This window comes from Malurus melanocephalus, unplaced genomic scaffold (assembly GCF_030028575.1).
Source record: "Malurus melanocephalus ecotype Western Australia unplaced genomic scaffold, MMel_1.1 scaffold_257, whole genome shotgun sequence".
NCBI classification, from domain to species: domain Eukaryota; kingdom Metazoa; phylum Chordata; class Aves; order Passeriformes; family Maluridae; genus Malurus; species Malurus melanocephalus.
The window spans coordinates 515,615-541,246 of record NW_026623489.1 but is presented as its reverse complement, the minus strand read 5'-3'; the positions used below and the strand labels follow the sequence as shown (position 1 = coordinate 541,246).

Genomic DNA, 25,632 nt, shown 5'->3' with positions numbered 1-25,632 from the left:
ACAGTGTAATAATCACTAAATTTTAGCCACAAATAAGCCTTAATTTACATTCGTTGTAGAACACTGTAGTAGAGAAGATGACATCTGGAACAAACCACAGAACGTCAGCAATATACTGAAAAATGGCATGTAATATATGTTTATTATCAAATTTACATTCCTCTATGAAACAATGGTGCAAAAAGATGGAAAAAATACCATGAAAGTCCCACACTGTTCAAACATTGTGTGTAATCCCCTCATAAAACAGACAAATGAAGCCTGAACCCTCTTATTCTTCTTCCCTCTCTGTTGCTATTGGACTGCAGTAGATGTTTAACTTTGATCACAGGTATTTTGAGCATGCAAGGTATCACTGAGTTTATCAAAAACTAACAGTGAAACTAGAAAGCTTTTAAGTCTGTGCTTTGTTTAAGACAATTGGAATTAAGTAAATACAAGAATTTCCTTCTGTCTCTTGTAACTTGCACAAGCAGAGTAAATCCTTTCTAGCACCTGTTTTTGACTCAAACCTGCAAGGCAACAGACCCTTGCCAAAATGYAATTCTCCATTCTTTCTAGGTCTACCTCCTACTCAAAAGATCTGGTGCAGGATTTCAGCCATCTCAGTCATGCAAGTTTGTCACCTCTCACCTCTCTTGTGGGAGACAACAAAAGCCAAATCAGTTCCTAGAACTATGGTAACTTCTAAAATGTTCTCAGAAACACATGTTATTAAAAAAAGGTTTATCTTCTAGGTTTTGCACAAAATGGTAAAYTTGGAAGAAGTCTCAATTTTCCCTGTTACTACAAGCCAGGCATGTACATCCAAAATGTGCATCACCATACAAAGGCATCAGTGCAYGACAGAATTTCAACAACACTGCACCACGGTATCAACCAACTGGATAACACACAAACACCATGGTATAAAAGGCTCTTCCATTTTTTTTTTTGCCTTATGTAAAGAATCTGATGATACATGTCACCTACAGAAATAACCAACCTCTTGACATCCACAGTATTGTTTGAACTGAACCAATTTATATTGTTGGGCTGTGGAATAAGGAAATGTCCCAAAGAGAAACACATATTTAATTTTTATGCTTTTAGTTTAGTTTTACCTGAACCATCGTTTGCCAAAGGAATTCTGCCTTAGCTGATTTGCTACTCTGCTGATCCAATGGCTGGAGTTATCTAATGAAGCCAGTTAGAAACACAGTGTAATACCTTCAAAAATTTATCTGTAACTTACAGGTAKTCCTACAATAAACACATAAAATGGATATACTTTTGACATGCTACACACTTCTCTGTTGATACCAAACTGTCTAAGCTTYTGCTAATTCATTTCTCTGGAAGTTACAGACACAGCAGACATACCTGTCTCAGTCTACTGGAGACCAACATTGCACTACTCCTTTCACTCTTACCTTATATAGCTAGGCAAGACACCATGCACAGCTAAGTACATACAAACATAAATACTTACATGAAAAAATTAAATATTTTTCATTTAAAAAAATTAACCCGTATATAGTATTTTAAATAAAATTCATCTTTTTTAAGTGTAAGATTTTGCTTAGAGAGCAAAAGGCAACTCCAGGAGTTCCTGAATATTTTCTGTGCGCTGCTGACAGACAAGCTTCTGCTAAGAATACCTGTGCAAATTTGAAGTGGTTACTCCTTTTCCTTTTACCAAAAAAAAATTTTCAAAGTGTCATCACACGATCTATAGAACTGTAAAAGCAGAAAGGCCACATTACAAATTTCCTATAAACAAGGTTAAGAAGCTTTCTTTTCCTGCCCTACTCCACTCASCCCTGCAGCAAGGAGGGTGCTGATTATGGTGGATGTGCTTTATGGCAAATGCAAATCTGTAATTGCACTGATGCTTCACACCACACCCCCAGACAGCTGCCAGCTATCTCCCACTTACACTGTAACAGGCAAGGTAAATTTCACTGTTTAATCATATGGAAACAATTTTACAATGTTAATAGGTAGACTGAAAATTTACATAAAGATTAAGAACCTGTTTCTATTCAGGTCACTAGCAAAGATCCATTTCTCCAAGCAATTTTGGGCAAACTTTCTTCTTTAAGTTACACAAAACATATATTGTAGATTGTTCAGTTATGATTAGAACCTTGGACAGGAAGGAATCAAAAAAGCAGCATGGGCAGTAATAGTTTGATGATTACCTCTCAGAAACCAGATTTCTAAAWTGGAGTTCTCTTTTGAGTTTTAAAGACTGCCTGAGCTACATTCAGAAMCACACTCCCTCAACAAATCACCAGATTTTGATATTCATTAAAATGCTACAAAGAACACCAGCTTTTTTCCTCCTGTTTTTACATACAGACAGGCAAATTTTGCTCTTAATGAAACATTTTGAACAAAATCCTGCCTAAAATCAGAAATAAGGGAATGAAAGGCATAAACTTTACTGGAGAACTCTCAAAGACACAGAATGTCTACTTGGCAAGACAAGAGGCAGGTTTCTCAACTTCCAACACTTGCCTTGAAGTAAATGCTTCCCACTTAAGTCTTTAAAAAGAAACCCTGAATCAAGCACCTAAGGTTTATTTCCTTTTGCAGTTCTGAAATGTGCCTCAGATATCTGAGTGTGTCTGTGTGCACAAAAATATCCTCATTTAAACAGATGCACACTACACTTTGGAAGGATTTCTTAGCTTGAAGTTTTCACCCCAATATACACTTTCCTGCTTCTCAAKTCTTATTCATTGAACATTGTGTGCTTCATTCAGAAGTTCTGGAAAGAAATTAACTTCTGTTAATACCTTACTAACACAATTGCACTCTTCCAAAGTATAAATCTCATGTTTGTAAACGGAAGTATTGTTCTCTTACACAGAGTTAAAGAGTTCATTCTCTCCCCTGCTTCTCCAAGTGAGAAGGAGTTCAAAAGAGCACAGTTTCTGAAATGGAAAATACAAGAATAAAAAAAATCCAAGTTTTCATATTTGTTTGCTACAGAAAGGAACTTGGACTGATAATGCTGGTCAGACTGACTGTTATTTTGATATTATATTTAAGCGATGTAGCCTGACTGCAAACAACTAGTAAATACGACAGTTGTATGGTGGAAAAAAATACAACACCTACACAGACAGTTCAAAGGGTTAAAACACTGAAAATGTCTACAATAGTCTTCACTTCTGATTAAGACAGATGCTGAAGGAGGTCTTAAAATTAAGCTTTGGTTTCACCTTTATCTCCCACAAAAACCTTCTTCCTCAAATCCAAGCAATGTTCCTTTGCTCCTTGGTCCCAACACTTGTCTCTCCCACATCTTTAACATGCACATACCTTTCTCCAACTCTTCTGTAACACATCTAATGATGCCTGTACTGGATGTTCATCCCTCACATTATTTACTGTGCTCTAAGTCAAACACCTTTCAGGCCAGTTAGTCTTTCTTCAGTACATCCATTTTTTATGACTGTGTGCAAGCTGGAGCTCCCAGTGCTCCAATCATGGCTGGAAGACTCTGGTTTCTTCTCACTCCTGCCATTAAGTTGCTACCTGCATTTAAAAACCCAGCTGAGTCCTGCCTCTGCAAGTTAACCTCTGGCCCCTGATTCTTGCCATGCTCCYGTGTTTCAGGGGGTTTGATCACCCTGGCAATGCCCAATCTCTTCAGTCTGTCCACGAGGTTCATCTTCTGCTGGCCCACGTCTGGGACATTACGGGATGCCTTTAGGCCATACATTTCTTGCAAGAATGTTTCTGCTGGTCGAGAAGCCAGGAAATTTTCGGAGTGATGCACTCGAGGCTCAAATGGTGGAGGAGAAGGACAGGGTGAACGTGAGGGAGAATTTGGTGGAGTAGAAGGAATGGGAAGAGTTTGAGGGGGTTGTAGCAAAGGCAGTTTTTCTAATACAGGGCTGTCATAAACTTTGGCAGAGATGCCTCGTTCCTGCAAAAGTTTAGCCAGGCTGCTTGTGCTGCTGAAAGTAGTAGTTGAGTCTCTTCTRTTGGTGAGAAATTCTCCAATACTTAGTCTGTAAGGAATGGCTGGAGTGCTCCCTGCTGGGTTTCCAGTATTGCTGCCAGTATTTCCCAGTGAAAATGGAGCACCCATGGAGCTGAAATAAAACAAAAATGAAACAGAGAATTGCACACCTTAGACATTTTTATACCTGCTCTGCTCTGTATTTGCCTTTTAGTATACAGAAGACTTGAGAAAAACGAAGCTATTTCTATTACTTGTGACAGTTGCAGCTTCAGTAAACTCAGAATTATTGTTCTRYCMAGTACCAATGAATTYACCTTCTATGATCACCTATACTCTWTTAGACAGAATATCAACATAGTTGTCTAGTTAAAAAAGAAATCAGAAAATTATCACAGAATCTTTTTTTCCACGAAAGATATATGACACAAGGCATCTGCTACTTAAGAGTTAAAATWTACTTCCTTTAAGTTACCTTAACCTCTTTTAATTCTCACTCTAGAGAATTCCAAGTGTCCCTTTGTAATTGCAACTATTTTTATTAGTAACATCCTACATGTTGCCTAACTGCCTTAGTATTTTTTAAAACTTGTCAGTACATGAGAAGCCAGGAACTGTTAATCCTATGCAGCAACATTTAGGATGTTAGCAGTCCTCATACCTGGGAGTAACTTGAGTGACATCAGATGGGTGAAGGATCCTACAGGTAGTAAAAGTAAACGTGGAATTTGTTGAAGATAGACACTTCCCTGGATTTGAGGCTGCAATGTGAAGAATTTACATCCATTGAGGAAAAAATAAAAACATACAAGAACAAATCRAAGTTTAACACAATGTTATTATCACAGCTATTTTTTAAGTCCTTTTTTTGAAGTAAAGAACCAAGACAGCAAAGAYAGCATTGTCACACAGTCAAATACTTTCCAGAGAGAAAAGGACACTGTTAAACAAAATCAGGAAGAAACACTAACCAGGCATCTTACCTGTGAGTGGAACTGCTGCTGAAGTAATAGGTGGCAGGAAAATCCCTGCCACTGGTTTTGCTAATGTACACTTCTTCTCCTCTGAGGAGGACTGTTGTGCTTGAAATGTTATACCTCCTTCACCTTCTTCCTCATCATCTTCCTCCAGGTCAGAGATGTGGTGCACAGTATCATCAGACAGAGGGGTAAAGCCTTTAGTAACAACACCTGGTCTTGGGTCAAGAATGGTGCCCAGGTTGGGGCGAGCAAGCTGCTGCCAATGGAAAAGGGTTTGAGATCCTGGTGACAAAAGAGAAGAGATTCACAGAGCCATTACTTACTTCTGCATCAAGTTACAAGAATTCATGATCMAAACAAGTGTAGCTGGCTGGTGTCCACACATCCACTGGATGGAAATGCCAAGAAGCAGCTAACATTTAGCACCTTCTAAGAAAGCCAAGCAGAAAGCAATGCTGAAGAGCTCGCTGGCATGAAGCCTACCAAATACTACAGCTTCCASTTACTGCACATCATACCTAACTATGCACACACCCTCAATGRTTTAGCTGGCAAATCTAAAATCCTTTTCTGCTAGTGAGAGAAGGCAGATGATCCTCTTACCTTCAATGGGTTTGACAATTTGCAATTTTTCTGGTAGGAGGACACGGAGGTTACTACAGCTGGCAGAGAGATCAGTGAATTCTGAGTTTGTACTGGGGGAAAAAGAGCTTCCTGTTGGTGTACTGCAGCCACTGGCCTCTTCTTTCTGCTCAGCCAGCAAATGCATTTTTCGGTCCCACTCGTCCTCGAAGAACTGCTTCTCACTCAGGTAGTTCTGACGACGCAGGGAGAGTCTGTGCAGAGCTGTGACCAAGTCATTATCTCCAGGGGTTCCTGGCTGGCCGGGACTATGAGCATCTCTGTGAGAAACATCAAATAACAGGTATTAGGACCATTAAATTAATTATTTCTCTCTTACACAGTAGAAGTCCAGCCTGGATTTAGTTTTGAATCAGTTAGTTTCAGAAGAAGGTAACAGGCTGTGCTTCCTACTTCAAATTCTTCTCAGAGCGGCTCCCTGGGACCATCCATGTGTGGCTCTCCACGTGSTGCACCCCAGACTGGAAGGGCTTTGCTGTCATCACAGCACTTGAGCGATTGGATCCAGGGATTGGCAGTGGGGCAGGAAAGGAGGAGGAGCGGCCACGGATGACATTAGCAACCTTGACAGTGTCAAATACTCGTTTCTGTTGATCCCTGCAGAAAAGAGAAGCAAACAAACATGGTTTTCAGAAGCAAGAAAGATACAATAAAGAAAAACCTCTGAAAAACAAATTTGCAAAAGTCTGCAGAGACCTCACTAAAAAGATGTTCAGAAAAACATGATTGCCTAAGACACTCAGGTTTTCAGAACTACTCTATTAAGTATCAGAATCACTACGTCTTTAACACTTTAGAATATTCAGCAGYATTTATTTTACATATGCTTTCAGAAATACATATTTAATTTATTAYTTCTTGCTCAGAATTATGAGGTCCTGGAACAGGTCTTAAGGGTTTTGAAAACTGTTATGAGWTTTTCAGCTATAATGTCATTTGTCTCACAATTTTTCTATAAGCATTTAAAAGGATCAAAGAATCTGGATCAAAAAAATTCATTAAAGAATGAAATAACACCCTTTTAGCTAATTCCCAGCTTTTTCATAGACTCACATAAGAAGAGTAAGTTTCAAAATTGGAACAATTGCCACATACTACAAACCTTTATTTACAGTGAAAACACTATAGAGGAACTATACTCATTTATACAGTTTCAGAAATCAATTTCACCTTACTTAATACAAGTCTRTGGATAAATATCAAAACAGCACATAGAGATCTGAAAATGTACTTTTGCCTGGAGAGAAGAGGATCATCACCCTGACTCAATTCCTTCCGCATTGTCCCTTCAATTTCTGCTGCAAGGGAATCCTAGAGAGAAAAACAGAAACCATAAGAGTTGACAAATTAGATTCAAGTCTTCCTTTTAACAATTTTATCAGAAAATACCTGTAAAAATTACTTTTAACAATCTGCATTTGTTTGCCCAGTATCAGTATATTTTGGACAAACTCTTCAGTCTCTGCAGGGAGGGCATTATGGGACAGTTTTCCATCATAACTACACCCATGTGTAATCAGTATGGGTTCAGTTTTTATTTGCAACATCTGCTTTTTTTTGGTTTTTTTTGTTTCTTTATGTACTCTGTATGTTGGTTGCTTTAGTTAAGCTAGAATTTTAAGAGCTCTTCTTACAAGTGTGTACACAAGTGATTCATTACACACAGAGCAACCAACCAAAACCTGGTAAGTTCCCAGATATTTTGAGTATGTGAGTTGCTGTGTTTCTTAAAAAAACGCTCCTGAGTTATAAAATTCAAACCAACATCAAACAATACACTAACACAACTGAGTATAAGCTGCAGAACATGTCAATGCCCTTAAAAAGGAAAAATAAGTGCAAGGTCTCAATGTGTCAAATGAACACTTAGTTTCCTAACTAATTTACCAAATTTCTCACAAGTGTACACATTGAAGAACTGAAAAACTATTARATCAGCTCCTTTGCCTACTACAAAGTAGTTCTGGCTGCAGGTCCTGCAAAGGCTGTTGTGCTCCTAGAGTTGAACACCAGCACAGCTTTTGTGCCAGCTGCTGTGTGCCATGCTAGAGGTGTTTGTTACCACAGGAAATGCTCCACGTGACTGGGGGTGGCAGAGACAAGCSACAGAGCTGGCTCTGCTGCGCAGCAACTTCACTTCTTCTTGGGACTCGTGCAACATCCCCAGACACTCTGCATTCCGATCCTGCAACTCGTGCAGCTGAAAGAGAAGAGAGGCAGCACATGATCTCTTCAAAGGGAAGAATGAAACTGAGTGAACTCTTACAGTAACCTAAAATGACTGAATTAACACTCTATAAGATTCTCCCAACTGCAGGGACTGTGCCAACAACTGGAATGGACAATAGTCAGCATAGCACCCATAGTGGTTTTAGTGACAAAGCATGAGGAAGAAGTGAGAGGAAAGCCACAGGAAAATACTGCAAMCTGAAAAACTGTAAATACACTAACTACTGATGCAAAAGAAGCCAAAAAAGAGAACTGCCTTAAAATCTAATGAGCTACAGCACTGTTGATATAATCAGTAATATTCACACTAAGAACAGTACATAACTACTACATAACTACTAAGAATAGTAAGACCTTCCTACTTGAAACAGCTCCTTGCCTTTCATGTTCCTGTGAATTACAAAAATATTTGTGTTGGCTTAAATAGAAGAATTATTATTTTCCTCCAATCACGTGACTTCAACCACAATGAAAAATTAAAAATCCTACATGATTAAAAATCGGTAATTACTATTCTCTCTCCATTTTTTTTTTCTTGTACTCTTCCTCAAACATTTATTCAAATGTATATTACAGAAGCCTTACTTACCTCCGCTGTCAGTTGTCTCTGAGCATCTTTGGAGGCTTGTAAGTGAAGTTTCAGCTCCTCCTTCTCTATCACATTCTGAAAGCACAAAAAGGTGCTCGTCATTTTCTCAGCTGATTTCCCCCAAGAGACTGATCCTCTGCCAGACATTCCTGGAACAGTCACTCTCTTGCAGTGCAACCCACCCCCAGCTTCCAAGCCCATTTTTGCCTGCTGTAAGCACTGGCATGCACATGCTGTACAGACATCTGTGCATACAGGGGCACTTCATCAGCATTCCCTTACTTCTTTGAGTTTATGCTGAAGATCAACAATCTGGGACAAAAGGGATGARATCTCTTCCTGGTAGCGAATCACCTCCTCACTCTTCTCTGACAACTCCTCTGTTATCCTGGAAATTTGAGCATTTGTTTGCCCTACAAAACATGAAAGRAACTCAGTCAAGACTTTCTCCCAATACCCCAAATAAAACCCCAAACGAAACCCCAGAAAGAATGAGTGAAAGTCAACAACAATCTGCAAAATTACCAATACTCTTAGAAAATCAATTCATAATACATAAAAGTAGATGTCTTAGAACATCCATGAGGAACAGATTAATAGTGGGGAGGAGGAGAAAAAGGACTTAATTGCAAATGCAGGTGTAACACTTTAAGAACTAAGCATGCGGAATCTGAAATGCACATCGTCAGTATGTGAAATGACCACAGTGAAACTATTTCAAATGACATCATGGCTCATGACCAAGGCCAGAACTTAAAATATGATAGAGAAGTCAGATTCTGAAATAATCTTRCTATTAACGACCATTATAAGCAAAGGCATTTTGAAAAAAACTTGTCAAGCATAACATACACTCATGATCCTAGTCGCTATTCCCCAAATATCCACTGAATGCAATTTCCTGTTTCTTTTTTTCTTTGAGCAAGCACTTCACAAAGTGAGATGACAAAGCAACTCAATGTACTGAAATATTTTTATGCAGCTARTCTTATTTGTATACTTGCCCTGAAAGCATCGCAAAGTCATAAGAAAGTCTGATCAATCTTGCATAATGGTCACACTACAACTTTAGTGCTTGTTTTACCTCACACATTTACTGCAGAATGAGGCCCTACGTATAGGCCTATGGGCATTTAAGCTCAGTCAGATACCTTTTTCCTGAAAATGCAAATTTTAAAGCTGTAGGCAACATATCCTTTATGAGAAGATTCTTTCTGYGAGTCTAAATCACTGAGCATGTCTCCACATGCATTAAAAAAGTGAAAACACAGACATTCTCACTGAAGGAAAATAGGAGAGSATTTTTGAACTAACTCCTATTTGCAAAAGATGTGTATTTTCTGAGCRGGGATCAGAATAAATTAACCAACTAAGTATCAATTCACAGTTTTTCAGGGTCATCTGCAACAAGAAAAATAAAACAGTAACAGTCTTCTTTATGATGGCTGTATCGAAAAAATAATTTTAAATATAACTTGAAGTCATTATGCACAAAGGAAATAGTACACATCAAATGATTGAAGTATTGTTCTTTATTGTTTCAGARTACTTAGCATGCATTTATGTTAGAGTAGCTGCAATTCTTTGCAAATAAGCAGTCCCCAAAACAAACACAAACAACTGCTCTAGACAAATTAAACCATTTGCTAACTTAAATGCTTTTTAAATGCATAACGTATGTTCTAAAACTAATCTGTTCATAGTTTTAATAGTKGATACACTGATACATTTCAGTGTCAAGTGCGCTGAATACACATGAAGAATAAATATTCTGCTGATTCTCTAGTGTCTGCAGGCTTAATTTTAGCAAGTTTATAGACATCAGATTTTATGTTCATCTTCCCCTTCTAAACATGACACACATAGCTGAATTTGAATGCCTGAGTGAAACTTGATAAAATACACAAATAACCTTGCACTTGGGCAAAGGCCAAGACTTCAAYGATTGGCATAAATTACTGAATCTCATTTTTGGATTCAGGGTTAACTAAGAAGGTGTAGACAGTAGGTATTTCATGTACCATTTTGCTATTGCAAAACACAGCTTGGATACTCACGGAGTTCTTTGACACAGTCATTGACCAGCTGCTGTTCCTTCTCTTCATATGTAATGGTTTCTGACTTCAGATGGCAAGCCTTCAAAAAAATTATATGTTAATCAATAACAATTTCACTTTAGCTATAATGTTACAATTTTTTATTTCTATAATTCTTGCAACTAAAKAGTCTCCCCTCTCTCTTTAAAAAATCTATGCATCTGGTCACACTTCCTAACTGTTTTTTCCACCATAACCTGTTTCCCTGAATATTACAGGTGTTTTGAGTGAAAGACAGACAGGCATGTGAATAAAGCCTCATCTCTTGGCTCTAACAAAAAATAGTTGCAAAAAGATGAAATTTGGTAGGGAAAGTGAACCRAGACAGAAATCAGAAATAAGCAATTAAATTTGCTTCAAAAAAYTTAAGGTAAAAACATGTTGAAAATTGACTGATGTTAGCCAAGGCTCTTGGTAGAACATCTTTTCTCCATATTCCCAGCYAGCCTATTTAGACTGTAAATTTTCTGGGCCAGAGACTGAGTATCAGAACAAATCTAAACAACACCAAGCACACTAGATTCCCACTTCCCTTTTGATTGTGAGGATGGTAATATTAAACTTAGCACAGACAATTCTTCTATTCACAGGACTGTTTACCAGTAAGGGACTCACACCATCAAACCCAGTAAATGGTTTTAAAGATTATTCAAACAAACAGCAGTATATTTACACAAGTGCAGGCAAATACACTTCTTCACACAATGCTGTCACGTGAAAATAAATAAAAAAGCAAACAGAGGATTGTTGTAATTGCGACTATTTCAAGTCACTGAAGTTTATGCTATATCACAGAATYATTAACCCCTGGCTGGTCTGTAAACTTGTACAATCATATAGAGGGTTAGGAGCAAAATAAAGGCAATCTGATCTTYTCTTTCTTTTCCTACAGCACTACTAAAGTGTCTATTTGGTCTTAGGGAGATTTAGGAATAATRTGCATCTCAGGCTGAGTATTTTGGAGACAAAACAAGGAAACAAGTGTATTCTGTTGACATTAAGGGAATCTAGTCTCTGTGGTACTGGTCTAACAAGCTTATATTGGGAAAGGCTCACACAAAAAAAAAAAAATCAAAACACCACACACACAGTAATAAAAAACTCCCACCTTTCTTAAARGCAACAAAAGAACCCAGTTTTAAACAATATCCTATTTTACAAGCTCCACTTTCCACTCCTTAAGAAAAGACATTGCATTTGTAGATTCCAACTCTCAGAACCTTTGCTGTTGGTTCCATGACTTTATAGCCAATTTTTTTCTCTGGCCATTTAGTCTCTATCCTTCTAATYGCACAGGGCTCGCATTCAAGTTTTACACACATGAGAGACCAGTTCAAACACAGAAATGAATCACATTGTCAAGACTGAGTGCGTCTTTAAAATAATTTAAGTGGAAGCTTATTAACCTTTAAGTATCTTCTGACAAAAACAATGGCAACAGAATGGAATTCCCCAAATACTCCTGCTCATTGCAGTCAGATTTTTATCAAAACAAACAGCATAAGCTTGAGGGCCTGATGGGTCCAAGTACTTTTGCTGGGTGCTTAGGTATGTTCCCACTCTTTTTCATGGAACTAGGAAGGGACTATTACAGAACTCTGGAGACAATAAGGGAGTGAAGGAAACAGAAGGATGTGGGCAKGGAGGGAAAGTGCTTGGGAATGATTTGCACAGAGTGACAGAGAGTGCTTCATGAGAAACCCTGATGGTGGATTTTGAGCAGCTTGATTTGTTTCACACCCAGCACACATGGCACACACTGTCAGTCAGAAGTACCTTGGACCGGAGGGCAAGGTTCTCCTCCTCCAGCTCTCGCAGTTTATCCTGCARGACATCCAGCTGCAAGGGATCGTGGGAAACATTGAAAGACTCATTGAAACGAAGTGGTGTGGAACAGCTGGAATCTGTCTCACTCTCCTCAGAGGCAATGGAAACAATGCGCAGCAGGTCATCCTTCTTTGACAGTTCATGCTGCAGCTGGTTAACCTATGGCAAATGAAGATCACCACCAAGTGAAACATACTTTAGACATACAATATCATAATSTATTATTTATGCAGCCTCTTGAACATCACTGCTCCAGTCTAAAATGAGATAAAGAATAGCCACRCCTCTATTTGTTTTACAGTAAGTTAGCAAAATTGTAATTTTACCATTGCAAGGGATTCTGAAAATTCAATACACCACAAAAACGAACAATGGAACCTACTTTTTAAATGGTTTACTGCAAAATAATTTCCCAGCTGCTTTGATACATGTTTCATTTTAACATGCTAGCTTCATTTTGACTATGACCATTACTCTGAACTACTGAGTTCCTGGAGAAAAGAATGGAGAGACCAGTATTCACATGTACAGAGTGGTACTTCCAGTCTGCACATTAAATGAACTGTAGGGCAGTTAAAAACCAAAGCAGAGACAGATCTCATTTAGATAAATTCCATTTTGCCTATCTGCATTTTCATATGAATACCTAACTTTATGCTATCCTACAACTGATTKTGAGTACATCTTTGTTACCAGCATACTGTTTTATACAAGCAGCTGAATCAATTTCACTGTAGTTTAGAGTACATTTGTTGTCCACAGAATTATTTGTCAACTATTTAATTCTTTAAGTAAGAAAAACAAAGGAAAGGTGAGATCAAGAATTTGTGCTTACAGGAGGAGAAGGAGTGATGATCTCGATCAAAATTCACTTTTCATTACGTTTTATTTATTCATTTGTTTAATCTTACTGTAGRCACCCCATTAGGCCAGTGTGAGGTTGCTTTGTAGCAGTTCATGTCAGATACCACCTCTTATTTTGACTTCTCTTATTCCATTCTTAGTTTAACAATGAGAAATCAGACTGGTCTGATACACCCTAAAGATGTCTAACATYCTCATAATTTCTCAGTAATTACAATATGCAGTCTTCATAATCAATTCCTGGACTGCAAAAAGTGATGGAACAATGATGAGGGGAATGACATCTAAGCACACTTCTGTAATCTGAGAGCACCAATCATCTCTTTCATAATGAAATAATATATTTCTATTAATCTTCTTACCGCCATCATAAACTGAAGGAAAAGGAAAAAAATGGGGAAAAAAACCTAAATAAAAGAAAAAGAGAAAGAAAAGCAACCACTTACTCTGTCTAGAGTTTGTCCTAACTGCTCTTCCAGTGTTTCATTCTGTTCCATCAACAGATGGTTTCGCTTAAGGAGGGCTTGTCCAATTCGAGCTGCCAGTTCCAGGTCTCGATCTTTCTGCTCTCAAAATGACAATAAATGTTTCCTTGTGATCATGTAAGGTTTAAATTCAGAGTAGCTTTAGATCTTCCAAGCTACGGCTTAATACATTCCTGAGACCCCCCTTCACTCTCATCTGGATCAACACTGTTAGAAAATGATTAATRATTCATCATTTGGATCCAGAACACATCCATAACTGTGGGGTTTTTTGATACACCATATTCTCTTCCACAGCCATTTGCAGTAACAGGGACAGTTTTGGGTTTAGTGCTGAGTACTGGAAACGTTATGTGGACTCTGCTGAACCACACATACACAAAGAATCACATTCACTTAGGGCTGTGGTCTTTCCACTGACACTTTCTCCAGAACAGACTGCTCAACCTGAACAGCAGTGACAGGGTAGAAGCAAAGGAGCAACAGGAAATCAGAAGAAAGCTGTTTTTTTCTTATGCTCACTGGCTCCACAGGTGTCCAGAGTTTTGTTAAATTTTGTTTCTGAGGTGGTGCAAGTAAATGGGCAGCTTCTCATTACCCATGTGTTTGTTAAGCAGCTTTTGAAGATAACTGAATCCAAATATCCAGCAGCTGAATAAAACCCTCCCTCAAATACATTTCTTCAACTATATTAACAGAATATTACAGAGACAAGCATACCTCAGCTAACAGACGTTTGACCATGTCAGCATCACTGTARGCTTTCTGTCCCACATGATCTGTGCCAAGAACTGAAGAGAAATAAATATGCTTACTGAAATAGCTGAAATACAAGAAGACTGTGGSAAGGGGGAAAGCTAAACTCAGAGGATGCTATTTATACACAAATACAATATTTGRTTGAGGAAACTAGCAGAGGCTATGAAAACACATCTTCAACTTCAGAAATGTGAAACAATACTCATTTGGTGACTGATAAATAAGATATTGAACATCTACACCTTTCTGCAATGATAACTAAGACCTGAGGTGTTCACACATCCTTCAAAGTTAGAAAAAGGAGTAAAATCTCATGAGAGCAACTTTTTGAATACAGCTAAGCAATTCAGTCATCCAGCCTGCTGGGAAGAGGGGAACAGTATATTGAAACACATTTAAATATAGTTGAAAACATACTTTAACCCTGAAGCAAAATTCCCACTAGACTGTGTGACAGCTATATACAAGAAGTATGGAGACCCCAGATAGCAGTCATGAAAATGTATTTATTAAGGGTTTGACCATTTTGGAAACAATTAAGAAGAAATGAGGTCATGTATGTCCACATTTTAAATGTACCAGTAAATCCTGTCTTRCTAATCAAGTGATTCCAATGTTTGAAGAGTTTGTAAAACTAYTAAAAAACTGAGAAAAAGTAGGATTTGAAGAACAGGACTGAGTGAAGAATTAAAACAAAGCATGAAGAATTTGTGACAGCTCTGAACAAAACAGTGCRAAAATGCAAAGCACTGATCTGCTCAAGCTCATGTTCTGAGAAAGATGATAGTAACAAAGGCATCTTAATTACCTTGTGCAAATTTGTGAGATCCATCCAAGGAGGAGGAAGGAAGTTCAATAAGAGCTGGAGTGACAGATAATGAAAGATGGGGGAGTGGGGGGAGAGAACAAAGAGGAGAAAGAATTAAAATGTAAGGAAATATGAGAATTTTTTGCCATGCATCTATCACAACCAAAAAATAAATGCATGTGCAACCATACTTTTTTCACTATTAAAACTTTCTTAGGCCTTTYAGGAAACCATTTAAATATGATTTCCATCAGGAGCAGAATTATACATCTCTCCTTCAGGTGATGAATATGCTTGTCAAATTCAACAGCAATCTGTTATTTTTGCTTTATGATCATTTTATTARTATCATTAAAGTGAAGAAGGCAGCAATATAAATTTAACAATTACAGAAGTAAYTGCTTCAGCTGAAAGTTTAAGTTAACCTGTTTTGAAACTAATTCCATCATCACTGACCTGCAAAATGGGATTTCTGTGAATTTGATCTCAAGATTTCCTTCACTCTGTTATCTTGTTTAAATCTGATTCCTACTCTGAATACAAAGTAGTATTGATTATCTGTCCTTTTCTTTGCTTGTTCTTGTTGAGGTCTGTACACTTAGTTATGAGATAGTGAAGTCCCAAGCTGAAATGCACACTAACTTTATTTACATGTTATATAAGCTGTCTTTATCCTTTACATACATAATGTCCACAATTAACCTTTTAAACACCTTTACATAATGTCCACAATTAACCTTTWGCTATTCTAACATCAAAACTGAGTTGCATTTTAGTAACAAAAGAAACTTTTTGGTAATCTTGAAAGACAGGAGAACAGAAAGAACAACACAGAAGGGAAAGTTTTACTGTTTCTCTAACAGCTTAGAAGAAAAACATATTAAAGTAACAAACCAAATCCTAATTATCAAGTAGATCAGCAGACATAAAAACCCAATACATGCTGTTTTGTTATTTTGTCTCAGTATGGGATCAAAACTATACATAGTCTGTTATAATTCTCTCTTGAGAACAATGCATGTGCAATACTCACCTTGACAAGTGAAAGTTGCAAGCAACTCTTCATTTTGGTTAAAATTCTTGTTATATTGTGCCATGACCCTTTATTCACACAAAGTAGTTCTAAAGAGAGATCTTTTGTAACTCAGGGCTTCTTATGCTAGCACAACTGAAGCAGAAAATATTCTTCCACCTCACTAAAAACACTGACACGGTGAACTCAGYTGGTCATGGGACAGAATTTATAGGCAGCAGCAGCCATAAAAAGATAAGGAGCTCAAGTGCAATAACTGTTGTGCTGTTTGGCKTTTTTTTCTCAATTACAAATTCATTCAAGCCATATATTTAGCATTCCTCTCTAGGAAAAAAACTATAAAAATATTTCCATACATGTATAAGGGGAAGAAGATACACAGCYAAAACCCCAAGTTATGTTTCATGTCACTTTATGTCCAATTCCAGGCAACAGAAAGAAAGATCAAAACTTCACCTAACAAGCTATTCAACAATTACAACTAGAACTTGATTTATATCTATATTTGCCTGGGACCTTCCCAGTATGTCACTGTAGGTTACTAGTCTGAAGAAAGCTAATATGATGAAAAGGATATCCAAGGCCTGCACAATTTCTAGRAGAAACATAAACCATATTTTTCTTGAGTTCATGACTCAGCAACTACAACAGCCTTCTTAAATGATAGAATTAGTTTTGGATGSTATGCCTAACAGCTATTTTATAATACAACGTCAGTTACTATTACAAGAAAACATTTATAGCAACTGCTCAAAAAACTTTTACAACCAGTTTACTATTTTCACAGGACACATTCTATATTTGGAAAGAACTTCACTCTGGGAGAAACAGGAAGACAGCTCTTTCTGCAGTACCTTGACAGCCAAATAATACACAACAGGCTTCATGAAGATTTTGTTGATAAAACCCCCTGCCTCTCCCTGCAGGCTGAAAATGCAAGCTCACAATGACTGAAGGCCTTTAAAGCCCTGGGTTTTGTCACAAAGGTGAGTGCTGAGCAGAGAGCTTCGGCAGAGCTGCATTTTATGTCAAGCTCCACCCAGCACAGATAGACTCTGATCCCACCTCTTTATAATTAAAACTTAGGGGCAAGTACACACCCCACTGACTATACAACTGCTTCCAGTGAACCACAAAAGCATTTACCCGACTATAAAACCATTTATGCTTGCAATATTATTATCAGAAACAGACTGAGCAATAAACATTAAGCGGCTTTCCAATTACTTTCCACAGTTAAAGGAGTTCAAAGCCTGCAAGTTCAATCCAAAACAAGGTTGTTATGGATTAAATTGTTGAGCACTGAATTCCTGGGARGTTATGTTTTAGTCTTACTTACTCCTTTGCGAAGCTTAAACTTGGGAAGCTTAAACTTCCCAAGCCTTGGGAAGCTTAAACTCCAAAGACAAAAAAAAACCCTTTCAGAGGTGACATGTACAAAGAAGTGGTAATTATTACAGAATGTATATAAATAACAAGTTTATTCTTTTATGTGGTTTGTTCCAATAGTGCCAACATAAGGAGGAAACAGAACCTYCCCATTTCTCTGAAGTGATTACAATGCATTCTGCTCATATGAGAGCACTTACAAACTACAGGCAAGKAAGTGTTCAGTTCTTTTGTCAACTTTCTATACATTGCTCTTCAATGCATTAAAAGTTTCTTCATATGATTGAAGCTGTCCATTTTCTTCTTTATGATTTGATAGGTTTAGGAGTAAGTTATTTAGTGTAAGTAGTAGCACCCGCTTATCTGCCATTCATACCTTTTCTATCTCCAGAAGAAACCATGGACAGCACTTCATCAACAATGCTGACACAAAACATCAGGGGGAACATCACTAAATCAACCACAGCATTGTTAACATTCCTGAAAACAGAGCTGCTGCATACTCATACCTCATGYGTTACACCTCTTCTAGCACAATTCTAGGTTCCTGCCTGTCTTTCACTATCACAGGTTCCCACAGTTATTTCAGTGTGTAATCTGATGATCAGGTACTCATGGGACATCCTAAATCATCAAATTTGCACTCCTGAACTACAAGCACTTTCCCTGAACTCAGCCTTTSCTTCCATCTGTCCAAAGTTTTCCAGGTTTGACCATTTCCTAATATTAACTTTGTATCTACATTTTTATCTTCAACATTTGGGAAAAAAACCCCATATCAACTCACTCATGTAACGGAAGGAGTCCTCCTCACGAGCTGGAGAAGCGATCTCTGGCAGACGGCCATGGCAAGGAGGGGGCTGAATCCAATCTGCATTTTCATACAGGTACAGAGAGTCCACTCGTAACTTGTAATCTGGCAACTGTTCTTCCAGCATGCTCACCAATTCCACCTCAGGAAGGTCCTCATTGGAGCAGCCATCTGAAAGAGAGTAAATGCCAGTAATATTATTATTAAATTATTATTTAAGTACATTATTAAATAGATGTAAAATGTAACAGTATTGCTGCAGTACTATACATTTTATGTACTATAAAATACTCTATAACCTTGGGTGGATTTGAAAATAATTATTCTCTACCAGACAAAATACCGGAATACCTGCTGAATCAATACTTGGTTTACATTGCATCATTTTTAAGTTCCTCATCCCCAGCTGACCCCACAACTTTCTGGATAGCTGGTCTACCCTGTGTCCCTGAACCTCCAACTTCCTGAATRTAATTTATGTAATGATTTTCAATTTCTATCTTTTCCTCTTCATTGAGCTAAAACACAAACCTACATTTKACCAGCTATTGATTTCCTGAAATTTCATTGACTTGATCATAGTYGTTATACTTCCCTTTTCTGATGGAMATTCACATTTTTCTTGTTCTTCTGTTTCATGCATAGGTTTGATAATGAACATAAATACAAAAAATCTTAAAGTAAATAAAATCAACTGAATACTGCTTTGAAATCAGGGAACAAGTATAAAATTCCATTATCATCCTTATGGAATCATACTCTGAGAAACATGATACTAAAACTCCTGCAATCAAAGTTCAGCTCTTTGTGTGCTGTGGGGTTTATGTGTCTCTTAATCGCTTACAATTATTGCAAAAAAAAAAAGAAACATTAATACTAAATTGCTCAAATATCAAAGTTATGCAATGGTTATCTTTGCAACATTTCCACTCAAGATGAAGACTATCTGCAGTATCTTTTCAGGGAAAAAACACCAACACTGACTATTGACTGAGAATTTTATGAACAGTGTTTCATAGTACATGCTGACTTTACAAGTGAGTTACATGGATTCACTGCTTTTGTTACTCTACAGTATCATATAAGCAATACAAAGAATGTGAAATGTAAAGTTGTCTTCAGGTTGGTGCTTTATGACACATTAGACTCAGAATTTGTAATAGTAACTCTTCAACTTACCAGGGATGCTCTCCAAGCCCCTGGGATCAAAACTCATGAGTCCTTCCTTCACAGTTCACTTCCTTGGAAAGAGCATTCTGTAATCAAGCTGTGCATCATTCTTTTATTGCTTTGGTAAAAAGATGGCTTTGGTTTAGAGACAGTAAGTGAGAGCCATCAAGCCACAGAGACTCACAAATGTGGCATCAACTCACTTCTGTAGGCTGGTTCATACTCCAGATCTACTGCCATCTTAGGACATGTCTATCTCATCTGGGCTACTAGTGACCAGTAGAAGTATTTCACGTAACCTTCACCAGCTTCTCAGCTCACCCCTCACCTAAAAATAAAACAGAGAGAATGCCAAAGTTTAACAGATTTCACTCTTTTTAAGGGGAGACAGGTAAATTGGTGTGACTTTGTCTCTTTCAGTCTGAATTTCCCTTCTGTACGATAACTAACTTAAAAAAAAATAAACATTTTACTCCCAGTTTACACAATATATGTAAAAGGTAGCATTAAGACACATTTTCTCCCTGCAGACATAACAACTCACCCTAAGCACCGACTTCAACAAATATCTCTTTGCCTGTTCTATTCGTTTTCTTTCACATAATATTTGGTGTATTTGGGTCATTTGCTGAAATGAGGCATTTCCTTTTTATGCTAACAGACAGCAGCTCCAACTAAACAGAGATTTTCTTCAGGTCACTACATTTATTTAAAGTGATGGATTCAAAGACTGGATAGATTTCAAAAACATTACTCTTAACATTTCTATTGTTAAAAAATTTAAGTTTTATACAACTGTTCGCTTTCGTCTTTTTTTCTCTTAGGAGTCTGTTAATTAGAAATTTGACCCTACCAGAAATTGACTTTGTGGATTGTGATAAAATCTGTGTTTTCTCTTCAGCAGGGACTCACATAAACCAGAAAACGAAACTACCACGACAACTCCAGATAAGCTATCAGAACAGTTTAATAAAGAACAAATATGGCTTTTCCCTTGCCAAGACTGATTAATCACCTTCCATGTAAAATAGTAGTTCCAGGTGACAGAAAAATATAAAACTAAATAGAAAACAAGTCTCCTTTTCCCTCCTCCAACATTTAGTTAAAATAAAATTCTCTTAAAATCTTGCATTAATTTCAAATTTGCTCGACAGTTTCCCCAAGATCTCCAATCATCAAGCACATCAATCAGAGGTTTGTTTTGCTGTCTGTAGCAACCTCTCMTTTGACAAGATCAAAATGGACAGTGCAGGAGCTTTTTAAAGCAAGTCTGGAGCCTGCCAGTTCATCTGCTTGTAGACTTTGGCAGGAGATCAAAAAAGAACTTTTTTTCCATTAAGGTCAGCTCATACTTGTGAGTATCTTCTTGTTTTGYAATTTATTTCTTTATGTATGTACTCTGCTTACCAGTTGTAATTATTATCGATATGAAACACTTAATAAAAAAGAAAAACTTAAAGATTTCAGAAACATTTTCTATCTGAATGTAAAGATGCTTCTAAGCACTTTAAAATTTCTTTTTCTAGAAGCTGTTGTTTTAAAGTGCTAAAAAACATGAATTACACACAATTCCTTCTCTAAAACAACTTAATACAGCATAATAAAAGACATTTAAAAAGACTGCTGTAATCAYATGCAAATCACTTTATTTTGTAATMAAGAGTCACTATACAGCTTTGAACAGCAGCAGTACAGACAAAGTACAGCAGCATARGGCAGTTTCTCTGCAACTCTGGCTCAATCTATTCCCTYTGAGTTTTAAAAATGTAAAAATGAATGCTGCTACTTCTCAAGATTGGTTTTAATCTCTCTTCTAAGTCCAAAGCAGAAAGGCTATTTGTTGCAGGTTCAGCCAAAGAGGGGGAAAAGAAGAAAAAAGTGATTTGGCTAAATGTTTTCTAGAGCACCARGCCAACACCAAGCTACTGAATTGAAAGGGCAAACTCATTTGTAATACCTTTGAGAAGTTTACTAGATAAGCAAACAACATAAAAGTTAATGCTTGCATTTCCAGTGCTTCTCATAGCTTTAGTTTTGTGCACCATGGTGCAACTTCTGTAGAAAATCAAGCACTGGGCAGTACCACCCTGAAAGTGACTCCATGATCCCTCTACACTGCAGCTATAAAACTACTTCCTAACTGCAGATTCTTTCTGCAAGTTACAACTATAATTAAATACATTTAAATAAAACCCRTAAAATTTACAACGTGGCTTTAAAATATATGACCATGCTATAAAAACATGGACTAGAAATTATAATTGTTAAATCGTACAGAAAGACATGAACAGTCCATATGCAGGAGTGGTCCTCTTAGGAGGTTTTCTTCAAGGAATGTTCAATAAGAGACAAAAATATCAGACAACATTTTATATACATACATACATACCTATCTCAGACTTACTCTATAAATTAAATTTTACTCCCCAACGTGTGTCTCACATTTCAGCTATCRTCTGGCTCCAAAGAGTAAGCTAAAACCTGGGGTACATACAGCACACTTCTTGTAGAAGTGGGAACTATTCCTGCACCTTCTGTTTGCCCTATAGAATCCAAATTGCTCTAAGGAGATTTTATAAATTTTTCCTTCAGTGAGTCAGAACACTTTAGTACAGATTAACTTGAAAAAGCAATACTGGTTAAAACCTTAGAGAAAAATAAAATAGTTACAAAAAAYTGTTCTTGTCTTTTTAACTCCCACTTTGAGCAATTCAAGATGGATGCAGAAAGAATTGGGGCATCTCAAGATAGAATATAATTCTGAAGACATTCTACCATTAGAGAACTCTAATTCAAATCTGAATTATGACAAAGGTGAGGGAGTTGCTTTACAACTGGAAACCACAGACAAATATATACGTTATTTCTTTGTGCACAAAAGGTTTAAAACTTATGCAAAATATTGGCGTCTATATTGACAATATCCAAACATGAGCATAAAAATGCTGTTATTCCTGCTGTTTTCYATTTATTGAGAGCAGCTGATTCCTCACAAGTACTTGGGAATTGTAAACTAGGTCTGCTCCTCTGTACAATTCCAGGATACAAGACATTGGGCCCTAAGTAACACAAACAACATTTTGACAACAAAGAAGATTCTAACTTGATTAAGATAGAAGACAACATCCATTTTCCAAAAGCAAGCCAAGTAAATGAGTGCATTATTCTGGGATGCCAAATTTTACTGCTATRTATGTATGCAATTAAAAAAATTGTATCAAGTCATTAACACAGTACTTTTTCCATTGCTAAAATTGGAATGCYGTCAAACCAGCTAATACAAATCAACATATTCTGCATTTCAAGGTTAATAAAACAGTTCTATTCTTACAGCAAACATGAYCACACTGAATTGCTGCCAAAACATCCCTGGAACTAGTACACAGAAGCAGAGGCCAAATCCTTCAACACCATCCAGTAGGAGATGAAGGACAAAGGATTATCTACTGAAAAACAAATCTATGTGAACACAGGCTTTGCCTATCACAATTAACATTTGCTTTGTGCCTAACACCTCTTATTTTTAGCCAATCCYGTCCCTACAGAAACCTACTTAGTGCTTGTGTTTCTGTCATGTAAGGAAAAAATACATTTCAAAGAGTATGCCGACACAATCATCAAAACAATTGTAATAATCATAAACAAATCTGCAACAGACCTTTAACCATCAACAGAGTGGTATAAGAAAGAAACTGTGGGAAAATAAACAAAATAACCCACATAAATAACCTTCTGGATTATTTTTTATTTTGGGATAGGGGGTAGGACTTCTGAGGGGAAGCTGATGAACACCTCTTGGAGAATGATGAATTGCAAGGGGATCATGAAGCTGGCCACAACACTCCCTCATCCTATTTTATCTAGAATTACGCCAAACCAGGCTCACTTATTCCCCTTGTCAGCCATTTGTAAYAGCTCATATTCTCCAAAGTGGCAACACTGCCTGTTAAGCACATTAATTTATGCTTTATGTATATGTATACATGCATACTGTTGAATACCACAGCTTGATAGTTAAGATTTATTTAAGCCCCACATGTTTGGAGGTTGTGTATATCACCCTTAGTACCCAATGTAAAAATAGCAAATGCCTAACTGAAGTCTAACTTAATCTGAAACTGAGTGTTACCTATGTTAAAGACACATACTATGTGTTATTAATTTCTAATTATTTTCTGTAAAACACAATCAAAACATTATAATCAGAAAATATACGTATTTTCTCACAAGTTTTCTTTTTTCAGAAGAAATTATGGTATATATGTAGTACTGTTATGATCTCAAAGGAATCAAGAACTACCATGAATTTGTTAGTTAGCCTAYTTGTTACAGTACAAAATACAATAAATGCTCTTGAGGCATTCTGCCAATGYCMCATTCTCTAAGTTCTCTGCTAATAYTTCATCATAAAGGTTGTAACCAGCCTCTTAAAACTCAGGCTTGTTTTCTATAAAGAATACTTGRAGGGAACTTGAATAACATTTAAACTGAAATCACTTATGCTTTCATTTGATGCATGGCTGAATTCACCCAAATAAGTAGTTTCAGTTCCTAGATACATACCCCAGACAGAGCTCAGCTTGTAAGTAACAATTCTGATTTATTAGAATTAATCAAACTGACCTATATGACTATATGATACCAGAGTATCAATCAAACCACATGGAAGGATGTATTTTCTGTAGCCATCTCTGTGAAAATGCTCTATTTGTGTCTTCTTGGAAAACTAACAAACAAATCACGATTATCATTGCTGAAAGACAGCACTCCTACTACACAATATTAATTCCAGAAGCCCACTGTTAGAGGCAAATCAATATCAGGGATTTTCTGACACTCTTCAAACTACGTTTTCAGATACTGATAACAGAAATTTGATAAACTGATACAGCTSTAATAATCACACTGCCACTACAGARTTGAAAAWTTTCRGAYATTKKAAAGCAGTRTTTTTTTCAATTTARCTTCAGTGTCAGAAGTATAATTAAAAAGAAGTCTGCCTGTTTTTACTAAGAATGACATCTTTTGAAACAAAACAGTACCTGAAAACAAACCTAAAATCGACTGTGGCTTTTTAACGTTGCTTTAAGYTATTTATTAGTCTATCAAATACCTGCAACACACCGTCACAGTCAACAGTAACTGTGAAACATAACCAAGAAATAGGCACCTATACAACAGCTGAAGACTGCATTAAAAAATAAAAACATGAGCATGCCACTCCACATACATTTCTCCATTAGCATGGTCTTCAGAATAAACGACATTTACTGACAGATATTCGTACTCCAATTKAATCAGCTGATAAGAATTTAATGAYTAAGAAGTTGMTAAAAGCCAAAATTTCTTGCCTTCCATAYGCAAGCAGGATAACAACTAAGATGTCACCGAGCGCTGTCTCCTGTTGACAGTGACATGACCTTCCACAGAGCCCGCTGACCCCGGGCACCACCAGCGGGAACCGCAGCTCCCCACTAACACCGARTGGACGGAGATCAACACAGCGCTACTTTACAAGCATCACCGCCGCCAAGAGTCCTATCAGCCGCCARCCCAGACAGGCGCCGGCATTCCTTCTCCGCCCGGGACCGCGCGGCCAGCCCCGACAGCGCCTCACGCTCGGGCCCCTGCTCCCACCCCAAGCAGCTGCAGGGAAGGCCCGCCGTCCCTTCCAGCCGGGATGGTGCCGCGGCTCGGGGGCGAGAGAAGGGAGGGTTAGCCCCCGATGGGCTGTGAGGCACACAGCGCGCCGCTCGCCCGTAAAGCGGCGGAGCAGCTCCGGGCTGGCGCCGAGCCCTCGCTTACCCGGCCTAGGCTTCGCTGCCTCCGGCGCCGCTCCTTCCTGCCGCAGCCCCGCATGCAACCCAGCGGCGRCTGAGGAAGAGCCCGATGGCTTCCGCTCCGCTGCCGCCCAGAACTACAGCCCCCGGCGGGCCGCCGCCAGTGACGAGCCCCACAATGCGCCGGGCCGCGTGGGGCGCGGCGGGGCCGG

The 25,632-nt window shown here is 37.8% G+C and overlaps 1 protein-coding gene across 1 annotated transcript; it reads right to left on the bottom strand.

The window, feature by feature from the left end:
• Window positions 1-3,412: 3,412 nt before the first annotated feature.
• TRAK2 (trafficking kinesin protein 2) lies at window positions 3,413-25,631 on the bottom strand. Its single transcript, XM_057375750.1, is given in 16 exon segments — window positions 3,413-4,091; window positions 4,620-4,719; window positions 4,942-5,220; window positions 5,542-5,840; window positions 5,974-6,177; window positions 6,812-6,891; window positions 7,643-7,780; window positions 8,399-8,473; window positions 8,681-8,811; window positions 10,456-10,534; window positions 12,271-12,480; window positions 13,632-13,748; window positions 14,391-14,461; window positions 18,447-18,641; window positions 19,650-19,968; window positions 25,446-25,631. Coding segments are annotated over 15 exon segments (2,694 nt in total). The 5' UTR covers window positions 19,687-19,968; window positions 25,446-25,631.
• Between the last annotated feature and the right edge of the window lies 1 nt (window position 25,632).